Below are 19,237 nucleotides of genomic sequence, written 5' to 3' on the forward strand. Positions count from 1 at the left end.
GGAATATGGGAAAAGCACCCCTCCAAAGTAGCTGGAGAGAAAATGGAAAAGTGGAAACAGCCGCAGGGACTGAACTAAAAAGGGAGAAAGGAGAGGGTTTAAATTCCACTAAGACTATAAACAGGGGGAGCGCAGAGCCTGAAACGCCACAGCTCGATACCTGGTGGTGCTCTGGTGGGAAGGGTGAATCCCCAGGAGCAGAGTGGAGTCCAGGGTTCTTCAGACCACAAGTGGAAAGGCGGTTGCCTTGCTGGGAGGACACCTGGTAGAGGCTGTGTGGGTCCCCCAAAGGTCCCAGTGGACCCGGGAGAACAACCACATTCGCTGGTGCTGGAACAAGGTCGTTAAGGGTGAAGCCCGGTGCCAGATGTGTGTTGCGATTTTCCATAATCCCTGAAACGCTGCTGCTACACCATCTCACAAACTTTTTCTGGGGTGGGCTGGCACCAGGCCTCAGTCTCTATGCATCAGCAGCAGCCCAGTCCCGCAAATGTTCCTGGGTGCAGCCGGCAACCGACCATTTCTTTGTGAGACCCTCCCGCAGAAGCGCAGAACAAGTCAAAACCGCAGTCCCTCAGAAGTAAGGGGCTGGGGAAAATAGCCGCATCTGAGACAAAACTCAGGAGGCAAGTATTGCCTGGGGCTGTGTCACGAACAGTGTAAAAGCGAGGCGTGGATAGAAGCCGAAGACAAAGGATGGGTGCGTGATTGCTGCCCGGGGAGAGCAGAGTTCCGGGGTAGCTGGGAGACACCATTTTCACCGCTCCTGCGCATGCGCACACACACACGCACCTACAAGCGCCAAAGAATCCACCCCAGTAAGCTAAGCAGCGCCATCTACTGGAGAACAAAGTTGTTACACTAAGGCCTGCCCAACTAGGCCAACCTCTCTCTTCAGGAACAAAAGTGTGTCCGCCTGCTTAGTTTGTGGACTATAAAGCGTTTCACAGTTTGACTTCTAGGGGAAAACGAAGTAATTTCAGTAGTATTTCAGTCTGTTTGCCGGTCATCTATTCAATTTTGTTTCTTTTTTTTCTTTTTATTTCTCTTTTTCATTTCTTTTCTTTTTCTTCAATACAGAAAGAGAAAAAATTCATTTTTATTTCCAATTTTTATTAAAAATATTTTTCTTTAATTTTTTCCACTATATTTTTTACTTTTGTGTAAATTTTTTCAAATTCTATTTTACTTCCATCATTTCATTTTAGTCTACTTCAGTGTATTCATTTTTTCAAATTTTCAAACAATTTCCTTTTTTTTCTTTCCCTGTTTTTCTCTAATCTATCAAGCGCCTTTCAACACCCACACCAAAACACACCTAGGATCTAGCATCATTTATTTGATTTTGTGTGTGTGTGTGTTTGTTTTTAATTTTTAATTTCAATATTTTTTAAATTTTAATTGTTTTTAATTTTAATTTTTTTTACCTCATTAATTCCTTTTCTCCCTTCAAAGTGATAAAACAAAGGAATTCACCCCAAAAGAATGAGCAGGAAGAAACAACAGCCAAGAATGTAACCAACACAGAAACAAGCAAGATGTCTGAATCAGAATTTAGAATCATGATAATAAGAATACTAGCTGGAGTCAAAAATAGATTAGAATCCCTTTCTACAGAGATAAAATAAATAAAAGCTAGTCAGGATGAAATAAAAAATATTATAACTGAGCTGCATTCTCGGATGGAGGCCGCAGAGGCAAGGATGGATGAGGCAGAACAGAGAATCAGTGATACAGAGGAAACACTTATGGAGAATAATGAAGCAGAAGAAAAAGAGGGAGATTAAGGCAAAAGAGCACAATTTAAGAATTAGAGAAATCAGTGACTCATTAAAAAGGAACAATATCAGAATCATGGGGGTCCCAGAAGAGGAAGAGAGAGAAATAGGCTTAGAAGGGTTATGGGAGCAAATCATAGCAGAAAACTTTCCTAACCTGGGGAAAGACACAGACATCAAAATTCAGGAAGCACAGAGGACTCCCATTAGATTCAACAAAAAGTGACCATCAAAAGGCATATCATAGTCAAATTCACAAAATATTCAGGCAAGGAGAGAATCATGAAAGCAGCAAGGAGAAAAAAAAGTCCTTAACCTACAAGGGAAGACAGATCACGTTTGCAACAGACCTATCTACAGAAACTTGGCAGCCCAGAAAGGAGTGGCAGGATATATACAATGTGCTGAATCAGAAAAAGGTGCAGCCAAGAATTCTTTATCCAGCAAGGCTGTCATTCAAAATAGAAACAGAGATAAAAAGTTTCCCAGACAAACAAAAATTAAAGGAGTTTATGACCACTAAACCAGCCCTGCAAGAAATTTTGAGGGGGACTCTCTGAGGGGAGAAAAGATGAATGAATGAATGAATGAATGAATGAATAAATAAATAAATAAATACCAAAAGCAACAAAGATTAGAAAGGACCAGAGAACACCACCAGAAACTCCAACTCTACAAGCAACATAATGGCAATGAATTTATATCTTTCAGTACTCTAAAAGTCACTGGACTCAATGCTCCAATCAAAAGACATAGGGTAACAGAATGGAGAAGAAAACAGGATCCATCTATATGCTGTTTACAAGAGACCCACTTTAGACCTAAAGACACCTTCAGGTTGAAAATAAGGGGATGGAGAACCATCTATCATGCTAATGGTCAACAAAAGAAAGCCAGAGTAGCCATACTTATATCAGACAATCTAGACTTTAAAATAAAGACTGTATCAAGAGATGAAGAAGGGCATTATATTATAATAAAGGGGTCTATCCACCAAGAAGACCTAAAAATTGTAAACATTTATGCACCAAATGTGGTAGCACCCAAATATATAAATCAATTAATCACAAAGAAACTCACTGATAGTAACACCATAATAGTAGGAGGCTTCAACACCCCACTCACAGCAACAGACAGATCATCTAATCAAAAAATCAACAAGGAAACAATGGCTCTGAATGACACACTGGACCAGATGGACTTAACAGATATATTCAGAACATGTCATCCTAAAGCAGCAGAATATACATTCTTCTCCAGTGCACATGGAACGTTCTCCAGAATACACCACATACTGGGACACAAATCAGCCCTCAACAAGTACAAAAAGATCGAGATTATACCATGCATATTTTCAGACCACAATGCTATGAAACTCAAAATCAACCACAAGAAAAAATTTGGAAAGGTAACAAATACTTGGAGACTAAAGAACATCATCCTACTAAAGAATGAATGGGCTAACCAAGAAGTTAAAGAGGAAATTAAAAAGTACATGGAAGCCAATGAAAATGATAACACCACAACCCAAAACCTCTGGGACACAGCAAAGGCAGTCATAAAAGGAAAGTATATAGCAATCCAGGCCTTCCTAAAGAAGGAAGAAAGATCTCAGATACACAACCTAACCTCACACCTTAAAGAGCTGGAAAAAGAACAGCAAATAAAACTCCAAACCAGCAGAAGACAGGAAATAATAAAGATTAGAGCAGAAATTAATGCTATCGGAAAACAAAAACAAAAACAAAACAGTAGGACAGATCAATGAAACCAGAAGCTGGTTCTTTAAAAGAATGAACAAAATTGATAAACCAGTACCCAGTTTGATCAAAAAGTAAAAGGAAGGGACCCAGATGAATAAAATCAAGAATGAAAGAGGAGAGATCACAACCAACACAACAGAAATAAAAACAATAATAAGAGAATATTATGATAAATTATACACCAATAAAATGGGCAATCTAGAAGAAATGGACAAATTCCCAAAAACATATACACTACCAAAACTGAAACAGGAAGAAATAGAAAATTTGAACAGACCCATAACCAGTAAAGAAATTGACTTAGTAATCAAAAATCTCCGAAAAAACAAGAGTCCAGGGCCAGATGGCTTTCCAGGGGAATTCTACCAAACATTTAAGAAGTGTTAACGCCTATTCTCTTGAAGCTGTTCCAAAAAATAGAAATGGAAGGAAAACTTGCAGACTCTTTCTATGAAGCCAGCATTACCTTGATTCCAAGACCAGACAGAGACCCCACTAAAAAGGAGACAATTTCCCTGATGAACATGGATGCAAAAATCCTCAACAAGATACTAGCCACCCAGACCCAACAATACATTAAAAAAATTATTCACCACAACCAAGTGGGATTTATACCTGGGATGCAGGCCTCATTCAATATCCACAAAACAATCAATGTGACTCATCACATCAGTAAAAGAAAGGACAAGAACCATATGATTCTCTTAATAGATGTAGCGAAACCATTTGACAAAACACAGCATCCTTTCTTGATAAAAAACCCTCAAGAAAGTAGGGATAGAAGGATCATACCTCAAGATCATAAAAGCCATATACAAAAGACCCAATGCTAATATCATCCTCAATGGGGAAAAACTGAGAGCTTTCCCCCTAAGGTTGGGAACAAGACAGGGATGTCCACTATCACCACTGTTATTCAACATAGTATTGGAAGTCTTAGCCTCTGCAATCAGACAATACAAAGAAATAAAAGGCATCCAAATCGGCCAGGAGGAGGTCAAACTTTCACTCTTCACAGATGATATGATACTGTATATGGAAAACCCTAAAGATTCCACCAAAAAACTGCTAGAACTGATCCATGAATTCAGCAAAGTGGCAGGATATAAAATCAATGCACAGAAATCGGTTGCATTCCTATACACCGACAATGAAGCAACAGAAACAGAAATCAAGGAATCGATCTGTTTTACAATTGCCCCAAAAACCATAAAATACCTAGGAATATATCTAACCAAAGAGGTGAAAAATCTACACACTGAAAACGATAGAAAGCTTATGAAAGAAATTGAAGAAGACACCAAACAATGGAAAAAGATTCCATGCTCCTGGATAGGAAGAACAAATATTGTTAAAATGTCGATACTACCCAAAGCAATCTACATATTCAATGCAATCCCTATCAAAATAACACAAGCATTCTTCACAGAGATAGAACAAACAATCCTAAAATGTGTATGGAACCAGAAAAGACCCCAAATAGCCAAAGCAATCTTGAAAAAGAAAACCAAAGCAGGAGGCATCACAATCCCGGACTTCAAGCTATACTACAAAGCTGTCATCATCAAGACAGTATGGCAGTGGCATAAAAACAGACACTCAGATCAATGGAACAGAATAGAGAACCCAGAAATCGACCCACAAATGTAGGGCCAACTCATCTTTGACAAAGCAGGAAAGAATATCCAATGGAAAAAAGACAGTCTCTTCAGCAAGTGGTGCTGGGAAAACTGGACAGCGACATGCAGAAGAATGAACCTTCTGCACCACTTTCTTACACCATACACAAAAATAAACTAAAAATGGATGAAAGACCTCAATGTAAGATGGGAAGCCATCAAAATCCTTGAGGAGAAAGCAGGCAAAAACCTCTCTGATCTTGGCCACAGCATATTCTGACTCAACACGTCTCCAGAGGCAAAGGAAACAAAAGCAAAAATGAACCATTGGGACCTCATCAAAATAAAACCTTCTGCACAGCAAAGGAAACAATCAGCAAAACTAAAAGGCAACTGACAGAATGGGAGAAGATATTTGCAAACAACATATCAGATAAAGGGTTAGTATCCAAAATCTATAAAAACTTATCAAACTCAACACAAAAAAACAAATAATCCAGTGAAGAAATGGGCAAAAGACATGAATAGACACTTCTCCAAAGAAGACATCCAGATGGCCAACCGACACATGAAAAAATGCTCAATATCACTCATCATGGGGGAAATACAAATCAAAACCACAATGAGATACCACCTCACACCTGTCAGAATGGCTAACATTAACAACTCAGGCAACAACAGATATTGGCGAGGATGCAGAGAAAGAGGATCTCTTTTGCATTGCTGGTGGGAACGCAAGCTGGTGCAGCCACTCTGGAAAACAGTATGGAGGTTCTTCAAAAATTAAAAATAGAGCTACCCTATGACCCAGCAATTGCACTACTAGGTATTTATCCAAGGGATACAGGGGTGCTGTTTCAAAAGAACACATGCACCCTAATGTTTATAGCAGCACTATCGACAACAGCCAAAGTATAAAAAACCAAATGTCCATCAATGATGAATGGATAAAGAAGATGTGGTATATATATACAACAGAGTATTACTCAGCAATCAAAAAGAATGAAATCTTGCCATTTGCAACTATGTGGATGGAACTAGAGGGTATTATGCTAAGCGAAATTAGTCAGAGAAAGACAAACATCATATGACTTCACTCATATGAGGACTTTAAGACAAAGAACAGATGAACATAAGGGAAGGGAAGCAAAAATAATATAAAAACAGAGAGTGGGACAAAACATAAGAGCCTCAAATATGGAGAACAAACCGAGGGTTACTGGAAGGGTTGTGGGAGGGGGGATAGGCTAAATGGGTAAGGGGTATTAAGGAATCTACTCCTTAAACCATTGTTGCACTATATGCTAACTAATTTGGATGTAGGTTTAAAAAATAAAATTAAAATAAAATAAAAAAGCATGGGGTGCCTGTGTGGCTCAGTCAGTTGAGTGTCCGACTTCAGCTCAGGTCATGGTCTCGCAGTTCGTGAGTTCGAGCCCCGTGTCTGGCTCTGTGCTGACAGCTCAGAGCCTGGAGCCAGCTTCATATTCTGTGTCTCCCTCTCTCTGCCCCTTCCCCGCTCATGCTGTCTCTCTCTGTCTCTCAAAAATGAATAAACGTTAAAACAAAACAAAACAAAACAAAACAAAACAGGGGCACATGGTAACTCAATCTGGCCCTCGGTTTCGGCTCAAATCATGATCTCACTGTGGGTTCAAGGCCCGCATCAGGCTCCACACCGATAACACAAGGCCTGCTTGGGATTCTCTCTCTCCCTCTCTTTCTGCCCCTCCCCCACTGACATTCTCTCTCTCTCTCTCTCTCTCTCTCTCTCTCCCTCTCTCTCTCTCTCTCTCTCTCTCTCTCTCAAAATAAATAAATAATTTTTTTAAATCTATAAAAGACATTTGGGATCAATTAGGAAAATTTGGTTGTGGACTGGCTATTAAATGATTTTCAGGAATTGTTAACTTCATTAGGTGGGAAGTGGTATTATAGTTATGCGGGAAAATGCTTTTTAAAAATTCATGCTGAAATGTTTAAGAATTGTCATGATGCTTATAATTTATTACTAAATACTTGACCAAAATAAATACCAAATACAGCAAATATTAACCAGTGTTAAATCTAGGTAATTGAATCTATAGATATTGATTCTATTAACCTCTTTTTTTGGAATATTTCAAAAACTTTATAATAAAATGTTTTTTAAAGTTTTTATTTTTAAGTGGCCAAGTAGTCTGCTGTAAGTTTAAATAGGGGAAGAGCGAAATGCCATATGTTTCTTAATAATTACCATACCTTCTTAAAGAATACTGCTCTGCTCAAATAACTCCCTGAAGGTGAAAGCATTTGAACAAATTAAAATGGTATGTTCATATGACATATTTCTAAGACAACAGAGAATCCTGTTGCTGACTACACAGGTAAAATAAATAAGAAAACCACCTAATGGTGATGTTGCACATTTAGGATTATTCTTATTCAAGACATAAGCACAAGTGAGGTATCTTAAAAACCACTGACTTTCAAGATATAATGATAATAGCTCAAAATCAAGTGTTCCTCTTGGGGGAGGGGAGTATTCCTGACTTCTACAGATGTACCGATGAACTCCAATCAACTGACTGTCAAAGCTCATGTCTCCTTAAGTTGGGTGAGTATCCTAGAAGAAGGTTCGAAAAGGTTTTGATAGGGGGTCCTGGGTGGCTCAGTCAATTGAGGATCTGACTCTTGATTTCAGCTCAGGTCATGATCTCACGGTCATGAGGTCAAGCCCCACGTTGGGCTCTGTGCTGGGCATGAAGCCAGCCTGAGATTCCCTCTCTCCTTCTCCCTCTGCCTCTCCCCCACTTGCCCACTCTCTCTCTAAAAAGAAAAAGAAAAGAAAAGGTTCTGACAAAAGTCGGGGTATATCAGGAGTCCCCTGAATGAGGGGGGGGATCTTGACTAGATTTATCCATACTCGGGACCTTATATTATGCTCTATTCAAAAGCCTGGCCTCTTTTAATTCCTATCCAGTCACTAAGGGTATTATTTGACCCATTAAACCCACAAGCATTTTGCTCTATTCCTCTTCTTTATAGTTTTGCCAAACATTCAAGTTACCGTCCCAACTAGCTGCCCGTTAAATAAGTAAACGTCATTTTTCATGGAAAGTCTGAACTACTGCCACAGAAATGTTGTCTGGGTACTGAAGGTAATGTAGTCAGACTCTACGCTTTCACTGAGCCCTCCCTCTGTCACCAAAGCACAACCGTCCTGGATCCAGTGTCTGTCCCCCCAGAGTACCATCACGCAGAAGAAACCAGTGGCAGATGACTTACAGATCCATGGTCCTTGACTCTAGAGATTCAACCAAACTATTTGGGTCAATTTTCTCATTTTTACAGAACTGGATGCTGCTGTGCACTGTGGCTTCTGACCACTTATTCATCGATCAGTCAAAGCATATGATGCAAATGATCTGCTAATCACTAGCAAGAAAGTCGAGTGTGCTGGAGCAGTAGAGAAAGCCAGCTGCCATTGCAGCTTCGGCAGCAGAAGAACAAATGTAGAACAGTAGTTCCCAAAGTAGAGCCCATGGACCTGTAGGGTCCCCAAGACATTTTCAGGGACTCCATGAGGTAAGAACTATTTTCACAATAATACCAAAACACGACTTGCCTTTTTCATTCTGTTGATTTCTACACTGATGGTCAAATTTCCGGCCCTGTAGCATGAATCAAAGCAGTGGCATCAATGCTGTGTTACGAGTCATTGTATTCTTTACTGCCATGTTATTTTCAGGTGGAAAAAAGCCGGTTTCATTTTAAAGTACTATTAACTGTATTAGTTTGCCAGGGCTGCCATAATAAAATACCACATGCAGTACGGTTTAAACAACAGGAACCTATTTTCTTAGTTCTGAGGCTGATGGTCCAAGATCAAGGTGCCTGCAGAGTTGGTTCCTCCTGAGGCCTCTTTCCTTAGCTTATAGATGGCCACCTTCTCTCTGTGTCCTCACATGGCCTTTCCTCTGTGCATGCATACCCCTGGGCTCCTTTCTTTGTGTCTAAATTTCCTCTTCTTATAAGGACACCAGTCAGACTAAATTAGGATCCATGCTATTCCAATCCAGATGGCCTCATTTTAACCATATCTTTAAAAACTCTAACTCTAGGGACACCTGGGTGGCCCAGTCAGTTAAGCATCTGACTTTAGCTGAGGTCATCATCTTGCAGTTCGTGGGTTCAGGTCCTGCATGGGATTCTGTGTTGACAGCTCAGAGTTGGGAGCCTGTTTTGGATTCTATGTCTCTCTCACTCTCTCTTTCTCTCTGCCCCTCCCTCACTTGTGTGCTCGCTCGCTCTCTCTCTCTCTCTCTCTCTCAAAAATACATAAATATTTTTTTAAAAAACACCCTAACTCTAAATACAGCCACATTCTGGGGGTACTGGGAGAGAAGACTTCAACATATGAATTTTGGGGAGGACACAATTCAGTCTATAACAATGACAAAGCAGTAAAAAGTATTAATTTCATAAACTCTCAACTCTTAGATATGTTTTTTTTTTTTAATGTTCTGTGTGACAAAAGGGGAAGTACACACAAAATACTCATGCTGCATTCTAAATTAGGATAGTTATCTCAAGGGAAAACATTTGTGCAATAGGCTGAATTGCAAGCTGAACTAGCCAGTTTTTCCATGAGACGTCACTTTTGCTTGAAAGAATAACTGACAGATAAACTATGGGTATTCAGACTTGGGCATTTGGCAGGCATCTCCTTGAAAATGAATGAACTGAGCCTGTCACGTCAAGAAAAACTGAAAATTGTGGCTAATGATAAAAAAAATCTAAGCTTTCAGGCAAAAAGCAGAATTTGGGAACACTTGTATCTGCCACCATGAGCTGAATGCTCCCCCCCCCCACCCCGCCCAGTGTTTAAATACTTTTCTGATTTAAAGATGTTGATGGTGATATTAACTATTGTGATAGTTTGACACTGTATAATGAAATGTGTCAACATGTGGAAGTTGCCTAAATCAGTGAACCAATTATTTACCAAATGACCAATGGATAGTGTTACAAAACCATGCACCAGCGAAGGTTCCATCCAAAATGCAAGCTAGACCAATGGATTTGGGTATAAAAGAATATGAAAAGTTCATTAATATGGTTTCAGATTCTACATTGCAATTAACATCTTTTTTCAAACTGCAGATCTGTGCAAGTCCAGGGTTTTCTCATATCTTTAAACCAAACCAGCAGATTTCAGTAGATGGAATGCATAAGTAGACATGAGAATCCAGCTGCCTATTAATAAGCCAGCTCTGCCCTGACAGATACCAAAGACTATGATCAAACACCCCCAGTATCTATGTCCCTTCCTTCTGTCTACACTCCCCCATGTTTTTTTGCTCTCCATGTTCCTCCCTGTACATGATACAAAGTATCTTCAACAGCCTGGTATCCTCCTTTGAATACACTGCAGTTTGTTTATAACCCTCAAAGAGTACATGTCAATACTGGGAGCAGGCGGTGGTGATAAATACAGCTAGTTCAAAGTCCACAATTCCAAATATTTCAAGCCTGGAGGATGTCCCTGATCAGCCCTTACTTCATTTCTTGCTTTGGTATCCCATGAATTTTCTCAAAGTACTTGGAGTCTCTGAGCTTGGGGCCTGGTCTTAGCTGGGAATGGACAATACCATGGCAAGCCCAGTTTTCACACAGTTTCCCTTCCCTCTGTACCCACCTCAGAATGAAGTTGACTGACTGAGAACATGGCCCAGCCTCCCTCCAGGAAGTGCTGAACTTTAGGATACACCTGCCCTGTGCCTGCTCCACGCCGTTCCCACAGAACAGCATCTCATACAACAGTGTAAAACCACATAGAGAAAGAAAAGGACAGGTTACCCAAGCCAGCCTGTGGCCACTTCAGACAAGGAGGTCAGCTGAGATGACACCCAGAAACACTTTCAAATGATAAATGCCAGAATAAAAGCCAAAGAAGACTGGGTATTTGCCTAGTGTACTAAAAACTAGTAGGGGAGTCTGGGTGGCTCTGTCAGTTAAGCATCTGACTTCAGCTCAGGTCATGATCTCATGGTCCATGAGTTCAAGCCCCATGTCGGGCTCTATGCTCACAGCTCAAAGCCTGGAGCCTGCTTTGGATTCTGTGTCTCCCTCTCTCTCTCTTCCCCTCCCCCATTCATGCTTTGTCTCTCTCTGTCTCAAAAATAAACATTAAAAAATTTTTTTAAATAAATAAAAATAAAAACTAGCACTGGACTAGGAATTGGGATACTTGATTTCTTGGATGCTTCTTTGAAACTGGGTGCTTTGGCAAAGTTGTAAAACCTCACTGGATCTTTCTAGACTCTTTCATCTGAACATTCTGGGGAGTGAGTACATGATCCTCGAGGTCTCCCCCAGCCATGACACTCTAGGATTCCTCTCCAGAGGCACAACTGATCCTTGATTACTCATGTTAGTGGTAAAGAATGTGATTTGAATATAGACGACGGGAAACTCGTTTCTATGTGACTGTAGAATATATTTCATGGTGTGCAGCAAATCACAACAAATTTGTCTTCCCGATGATGCTTAACTCAGGCTAATGTTAAAAATCAATTTGCTCACGAGTAATGTTGCTCTGCTTCACTAAACAACTGCAGGTAGTGTTCCATAAGGCAGCCTGGTGCCAGAGAGAGAGAGAGCAGAGGGCTATGTACGTTCTGACCATGGCTGTATTGCTTCCTAACTTATGCTCTCTGAGCCTGAGATATCTCATCCTTAAAACGGATTCAGAAGACACTTTCTGAGCACTCACTGGTCAGGCACTGTGCCGGCACAGAATATACAGAGATGAACAAGACAAATCCCTTCTCTCAAGGGTCTCTACCTAATGAAAAAGAGGGGAAAATGGTTTTCATGAAAATTTAGGGAAAGTGTGGGTATCTAACCCAATTCAGTCTTTCACCAGCATTTACCCCTCCTCCCGCAAGTAATTCAACTGCAAAGCTAAGACCAGAAAATAAATAGGATCTAAGGAAGTGGGTTAAGATCCAAATTGGGGAATCAAAGAATAAGAAGGCATTTCAGGCAAAAGCAATCACATGGCAAAGGCAAAGAGGTCCGAAAGGACATGGAGCTTTCAGGAAGCATGTAGTTCAGTGCATCTGAGTTTATGGGAGCAAGTGAAAAGGTACAAGATGTAGGTCTGGATAGGTAAACAAAAGCCTATGTTACATATCATTTTATCTTGAAGATAATGGGGAGCTACCAATAATTTCAAGCATGTAATTTCATATTTGAGGTCACCCCGAGGCTTAACATCTGTATTAATTAGCTATTTCTCCTGTGATTGTGACCTGTAACAATCCCAAATTGTCTGCTGCTTACAACAACAAACATATATTGCTTTGCCTCACTGGCCTGCAGTCCAGCTGGACTTGGCTTCAATATGTGGGTTGGATTCAGTTCTGTTCTACATGTCTTCATTCTAGGACCCTGGCTGAAGCAGCAGTGACTCCTTGGAGCAGACTCCTCTCATCTCAGAAGAAAGAGATTCAAGAGTGCTGTGAAAATCCATGCTGGGATGTCTCTTGGAGCCTCAGCCTAGACTAGCGCACTGTCACTTCCACCCATATTCTATTAATCAAAGCATGGCCAAGCCCCAAAGCCAATGAGTGGGATACATACTCTGCTCACAGAAGGCCTTGCAAAGTCATGAGGCAAAGTACCTGGACACATACTCCTGTTGCAGGGAGGGGTGAAGAATTGGAAGCCACAACAGCAGCATTCTCATCAGGATTCGTCACCCCAGAACTCTCTGCCACAGCCATGGGACTGTAAGATTCACTGTCCCAGATCCACATGTTTGTACGGTTTAGGTTTTGGGATTACTCCAGAGTTCCACTGCTTTTCATCCTCAACTATTTGTTTCCTATAACTAGCTCCAATCAAACCGACTTCTAATGGCTGCTTGGGAAAGCTCTAGGAAGGAGTCAGTGAGTCTCACGCAGATTAACCAGTCCCTTAATTCATTTTCAAACGCAGTAACTACCTCCTGCCGTTGCAAACACTAGCACCTAAAACCAGCTCTACTCAAGAGTCCAGGTTATATATAATTCCTTGTTCACATCTGGCCCTCCCCACGAGGCCCACATTTCCTTCCTTTCTGCCCCAAAGTCAACCCTTTACATGATTACTGAGACCATAACGCTTCTTCTTTTCCTTTTTTCCTGTTCACTCTTTGGTTTGTTTGGTTTCGGTTTTTGGTTTTTTTGGTTGTTGTTTTTTTGTTTGTTTATTTGGTTGTTTTTTTCTCCCAGCAAAAGAATGTTAGACTCTGTACATGGGGATGAGGTTGCTCAATATTTATGCGACAGTCATACAGTCGTATGTAGGGTGGGAAGGACTTGTCACAAAGATTATAACTAGAACTGAGGTACTTAATCAAACCATGGATTTGGATAAGATCTCCCAAAGAGAGTGTGAAGATAAACCTTTTTTTAATCTTGCTTCCTATTGATAGCAACAACAGCAAAATCCACACTCTCTTCAAATGGTTACCATTCAATAATGTCACTTTCGATGAGCCTGGCATATCACTTTATCTTCACAGTGACAGACACAGAGATCACAGGCAAACCAAGACCAGTGTGTGGAGGGCCCCAGAGGAGTTTTCGAAAAGGGAATAACTTGTCCAAAATCAGAGGTCAAACAAGAATACGAATAAAAAGCATCATTGACTTTGGCCAAAGCCACTGTGTCTTGTCACATTGGCCATGCCTTGCACAAGGGCACTCGGCTGAGGGGACGAGTGGGGCTAAAATCCAGAGTGCGTTCGGCCAGCTGAGCCCAGGCCTGGTGCAATGCGGCATCAGCTGGAGGAAGGGGTGGCTTTTATAAAGCACACAGAGGTGCCATCTGTTCGCCAGGCTTGGACCCAAGGGACTGCCTCAGCATTTGCCCAACAGGGCTGCCTTTTCAACATCACACAAAGCACCATATGGGCTGCTGGCAACCAGGAGAGTCCATGAAGAGGATGAAATTTTCAATTTATATGACAGCCCTTTCTAAACCTCCAACACTATTGAGGTGCAAAGTGGGGCAGGCAGAGGTGATTCAGAGGCTTAGGAGGTCACAGGGGAAATTACCCTGACCGCAAACATTTTCTGCCCAGCCCACAATGCATAGAACCCACTCGAGACATCCAGAAATCTGACAGACTCCTCTGTGGAAGCCATCTGAGAGTGGACTGGCCAAAGGCACAGATGGGAATAGACATGATGACTTCTGAATGTCCATCATGGTCGCAAACTCCAGGGCAGATCCAGCCAGCAGGGCAGAAAAGCCTCAGACAGCAGCACCTAGGCAAGCCTGCCCTGAGCTAACTGCCAAAACCCTTTGATCTTGCTGGAGCTTGACTGGGAGAAGACTATCAGAGGCCACATAGAGAAACCCAGGGCAGGTTTTTGTAAAGCTCTGTAGCACTGTGATTGGTGGGATACTCACAGTGCTACAAAACCCACAGAGACCTGTACAAAAACTGCAGGCAGCAAAAGTGGCATTTCCCCGGGAAAACCTCAGCCTGGCTACCATGCCCCGAGGGTCAAACACAGCAGGAAGCCACCCCTCTTGGCTCAGGAACCCGGAAAGGACGCCACAAAATTGACTGGACCAGGAAAAGTGACCCCCGCCCACACCACGGCTGGCCTCTCGCTCACTGCTGTTCTCCCTTGAATGAAACTGGCATTTCAACATATCCCCACAGCCACATGTGGGGAATGCAAAAGGTGTTTCTTTAAAAACTATTCCTGTCTATGTTCACGTTGATTCTGTCATAAGGGTTATATGAGCCATCTCAGATGGAATTTCTGAATCCAAATCCCTAGAGAGATTTGCCTGAGTGTTTTGCTTTGCAGTTTAGAGAAAACAAATTCAAAGAGAGATTGATTGGTTTTTAGGGGAACGCCAGCCACAGTTGTTCATTCTAACGCTGACCGAACTGTAAATCACCGGGCCCTCATCAGGGCTCCATGCTGCCCTGTCACCTCTTGTTATGCCACACGCTATCTGTCCTTAAAGCAGCCCTGGTGAATGTAAAGGCCCTTGACTCTAGAATAGTCACAAACCCGAGACCCATCTTCTTGACATTGCCAGTTTTCCAAGACTGAGAGTTAGGGGTGGGTCTGGGAGTAAGAACAATCTAAAACAAGAGAAAGCAATCGTTCAGAGGACACCACGAGGTGTACAAGACTAGAAATGTTCCCCATAGGAACAAGTGCCCCTACCTACGCCTCAGGCAGCCTCCCAAAAGCAAGCCCACCTGCGATTGATCAAATCATCACGAACCAGTTGGCTAAGCAATGAGGGCCATTTTTCTAAGAGCTGAGCCCTGAAGACCCTCCAGTCCTAAAGCTAATAAGAAGAGGAGCTCCCGCGGACAACCGTTGAGGTTTTTGGAATGCCCTCAACTGCTCTGACACAAACTCGTCTTCGGAAAAGGAACTCGCCTGACTGTCGAACCAAGTAAGTAACGCATTTATCTGCTCTTTGAGTTTAGGGGCTCCTCCATTGAAGGGGGCGGAAATATCAGGAAATGTGAAACAGGTAGTAATAGCACCAAAACCATGTCAAGGAGGACTTTAGGGAAGATGTGAACTATGGTTAGTCCCCTCGATGGGAGCTGGGAGGAGGTTTGTCTGTAAAAAACAAAAACAGGTGCTGGAGCTGCAAAAGAACCCACACAAGTCCTGAGAAACTGAGAAAATTCTGCCCAATCTACAGGACTCAGGTCAGGCTGTAGAGACCACAGAGTCGTTGGCTTAACTCCCCAAGGAGAGAACCCATCAGGAAAAAGGTTGATCTGAGCCTAAGTGATTCTATCAAAGTTCTTTAAATGTAAATATGAATACTTCTGACCTTCCTTAGGCCAAACACATGCTCTCGAGACAGCTCACTGGCCCTGGAGGGTGAAGCCAGAGGGTGGTCACTGGGGTTGCTACATTTCTCTTCAGAAAAAAAACAAACAAAAACCCAGTTCCAGACATCGGCTTCTAATTGAGCTACAAATGGAAGCTAGGTTACTAGTGAGGAAGCGGGAACATTCTGGTTCCCAGCGAGACCAGATCCCAAGCAGAACAAAGTGAAGGTGTAATGCCTCCAACTAAGAAATGCTTTAAAGTCTATAGGACACAGGCAGGAGAAATTCCCTAACAACTCATGGTGTTCATCTTCCTCACGAAGAGGGTATGGTGCCACTCGTTAATTAACTGCTATAAAAGAATCGACGGTGAAGTTGTCAAAAGATTGTACTCAACACAGAAGGCATCTTTTTGTGTCATTTAAATGACATTTGAATTCAACCATGTCTTGCTAAAAAAAATTTTTAAAAAGTCTCCATTTGTCAGAAGCTTCCAGTTAAATAGTATATATTAATATTAAGCCAGCTAATGTAAAAAGGAAAGAAAGAAAGAAAGAAAGAAAGAAAGAAAGAAAGAAAGAAGAAAGAAAATACAAAACCCCATTTCAAAGGTCCTAGGGAAATCTAACAGTGGGGTCAGTAGTCCCAAATTTGCTGAGCTGGCTACTAGAAAATTAACAGCACACTCTAGCCTGATGCTTTGACATTCAGCTTGTGTTTTCCAAAGTAAAAGAAAGCTCCAGAGAGGTGGGGTGGGAGAATTTGATGGGGTGGTCTCCTCTCAGAGAATGCCTGCATGTATGATGTGAGGGAACCGTAGAATTCGGGGCTGAGGAAGGAAGAAGAAGGAACGCAGGCTGGCCATTCCCAGGCCTCACCTACTATGGGGAGAAACAGGGTATGGCTTTGCATCCAGAGAGAGAGAGAGATCCCAAGCTGTGCTAGCACTGTCAGGGCAGAGAAATTCAGATTTTAAAAAGAGAGAGAGAAAAATCATAGCAACATTTTGAAAATTCAACTAGTTCAAGTCCTTGCCTTTAGACCTCATTGGCTTTAAAATTTCTCACTAAGATAATAGTTTATCCACATTCCCAGTGGAGTGAGTGACTGATTTCCCTAACCTCCCTTTGTTCACCATGCTCTTCCTAATAAATTAAGTCCTTCTGTTTGCTGAGTTATGATCCAGTGTTTTCCTAAGTGTGGAATGCACAACCTGAGGTTTTATATGGTACATAGACTTTTTCATTTTCATTGTGCTTTTAATGGATATCAGAATAGTACAACTAGGTTGTCAAACCTCTATGACTTAAAGTTTCCTTTTAATTATATTTTAAGTTAAAAGGTAAGTAAATTTAAGAGGTGCCTGGGTGGCTTAGTCAGTTAAGCATCCAACTTTGACTCAGGTCATGATCTCACGGTTCGTGAGTTCAAGCCTCACGTCAGGCTCTGTGCTGACAGCTCAGAGCCTGGAGCCTACTGCAGAATCTGTGTCTCCCCGTCTCTCTCTGCCCCTCCCCCACTCACACTCTGTCTCCTTCTCTCTCAAGAATATAAACATTAGGGGCGCCTGGGTGGCGCAGTCGGTTGAGCGTCCGACTTCAGCCAGGTCACGATCTCACGGTCCGTGAGTTTGAGCCCCGCATCAGGCTCTGGACTGATGGCTCGAGCCTGGAGCCTGTTTCCGATTCTGTGTCTCCCTCTCTCTCTGCCCCTCCCCTGTTCATGCTCTGTCTTTCTCTGTCCCAAAAATAAATAAACGTTGAAAAAAAAATTTTTTTAAAGAATATAAACATTAAAAAAAATTTTTAAAGAGTAAATTTTAAAAAATTATTAAGCAAATTATATGACGGATGTGACAAAACAGAAATGTGATTATTTGAAGTCTGGGAAATACTGAGCTGGTACATTCCTTCATCCTTTGAAATGAAAAGATAAGGGGCATCCAGAGAGAGAAGGATCCAGAATATCTTTGAATGATGCCTTCTCTTTTAGCCAAGTAATATTGGATTGAGGAGGCCTCACTGCAAACCCAGAGACTTTATCTTCTCAGAAGCCTACTTCCTTTTGAAGCTTCCTTTTCCTTGGAAGCTCCTTTTGTGTTCTTATCTGCAGGGCTCCTGGGTAGCACAAAACAAACAAAAGGTCTACACAAACCCACAGACCCAAATCCATCAACCTTTCATCCCTCTGGATAGAGAAAACCTGGGCATGCCGCTTAACTTCATGAAGCAGAACCAGAAAACAGGACAAAACAGCATGGAATAAAGAACCACGATGTAAGCATGTGCTACTGACCATGACAATGATAGGAGCTTAGAAAAGGGCCATAGTCATCAGGAGCATCTTCAGGAAAGTGGGTCATGAGATACACTTAGAATAATATGTATTATTATGTGTCATCACTATATTAACTACCACTTTCTGAGTGTCTATTATGTGTCAGGCCACTGGACGAGGCACTTTATTAATGAATGCCATTTTATGCACTTCTCACAATGGTCATGTGGAACTAGGTACTATTCCTCACCTGTTTGCAGATGGGAGGTGGGTTCTCCAAGATCACAGAGTCAAAATTTGTATCATCTGTCTGATTCCACTATCTGTGCACTTGAGAACTTTTCTTTTCTGTTGGGACTGCAGTGTGATAGAGGCACATGGGAGGCTTTTCCTGCCTGGCCCAGCCAGGCCCACCCACCTCTACTGGGCTCCTTTCCAAGCTGCCTGCAGGGTCTGAAGCCACAGTTAGGCTGTTTCCCTTCCAACCACCATCCCCCACCACCATCCCGCCTTCACCAAGGACGTGCTCCTGCGCCCATACCCAAACCAGCTACCCAAGGAGGTATTCTCCAGGCAAGGCCCATTCTTCACACTACACCCCTGGACTCGAAGGTCTCTACGCTCAGAAAGATCCAGGCAATGAACAGATTATCCTGACCCCAAGAAAAAGAGTCCAGAAAATCCTGGGCGCATCAGTGTGTTTCTAAAATTCCAAGAGATAACTTTCCTGTTCCTGTCTCTGGCATTCCCCTCTCATTCCCGATAAGCATCTCCCAGAACAGAGCCTTCTTTTTATTAATCGAAGTATAGTTGACACATAATGTTACATTAGTTTCAGGCATACAACATAGTGATTCCACAAGTATATTCCTTATGCTGTGCTCACCACAAGGGTAGCTACCATCTGCCCCTGTACATCACTACTACAATACCATTGACTAT

General features: G+C 42.0%; 1 long non-coding RNA gene and 2 gene segments (V, D, J or C); all 3 read left to right on the top strand.

Moving 5' to 3' along the window:
• Positions 1 to 19,237, top strand: part of LOC101082918 — a 425,870-nt gene that overhangs the window by 306,072 nt on the left and 100,561 nt on the right.
• The window catches only part of LOC102901181, a 75,108-nt gene that overhangs the window by 42,052 nt on the left and 13,819 nt on the right, over positions 1 to 19,237 (top strand). Inside the window, 1 exon segment of the C gene segment in view lies at positions 173 to 180. Coding sequence covers positions 173 to 180 — 8 coding nt within the window.
• LOC123386012 lies at positions 8,499 to 13,846 on the top strand. Its single transcript, XR_006599393.1, has 2 exons — positions 8,499 to 8,727; positions 12,594 to 13,846. It is a non-coding gene; the product is annotated as an uncharacterized LOC123386012 (long non-coding RNA).

The sequence above is a fragment of the Felis catus genome, chromosome B3 (assembly GCF_018350175.1).
Source record: "Felis catus isolate Fca126 chromosome B3, F.catus_Fca126_mat1.0, whole genome shotgun sequence".
Taxonomy (NCBI): domain Eukaryota; kingdom Metazoa; phylum Chordata; class Mammalia; order Carnivora; family Felidae; genus Felis; species Felis catus.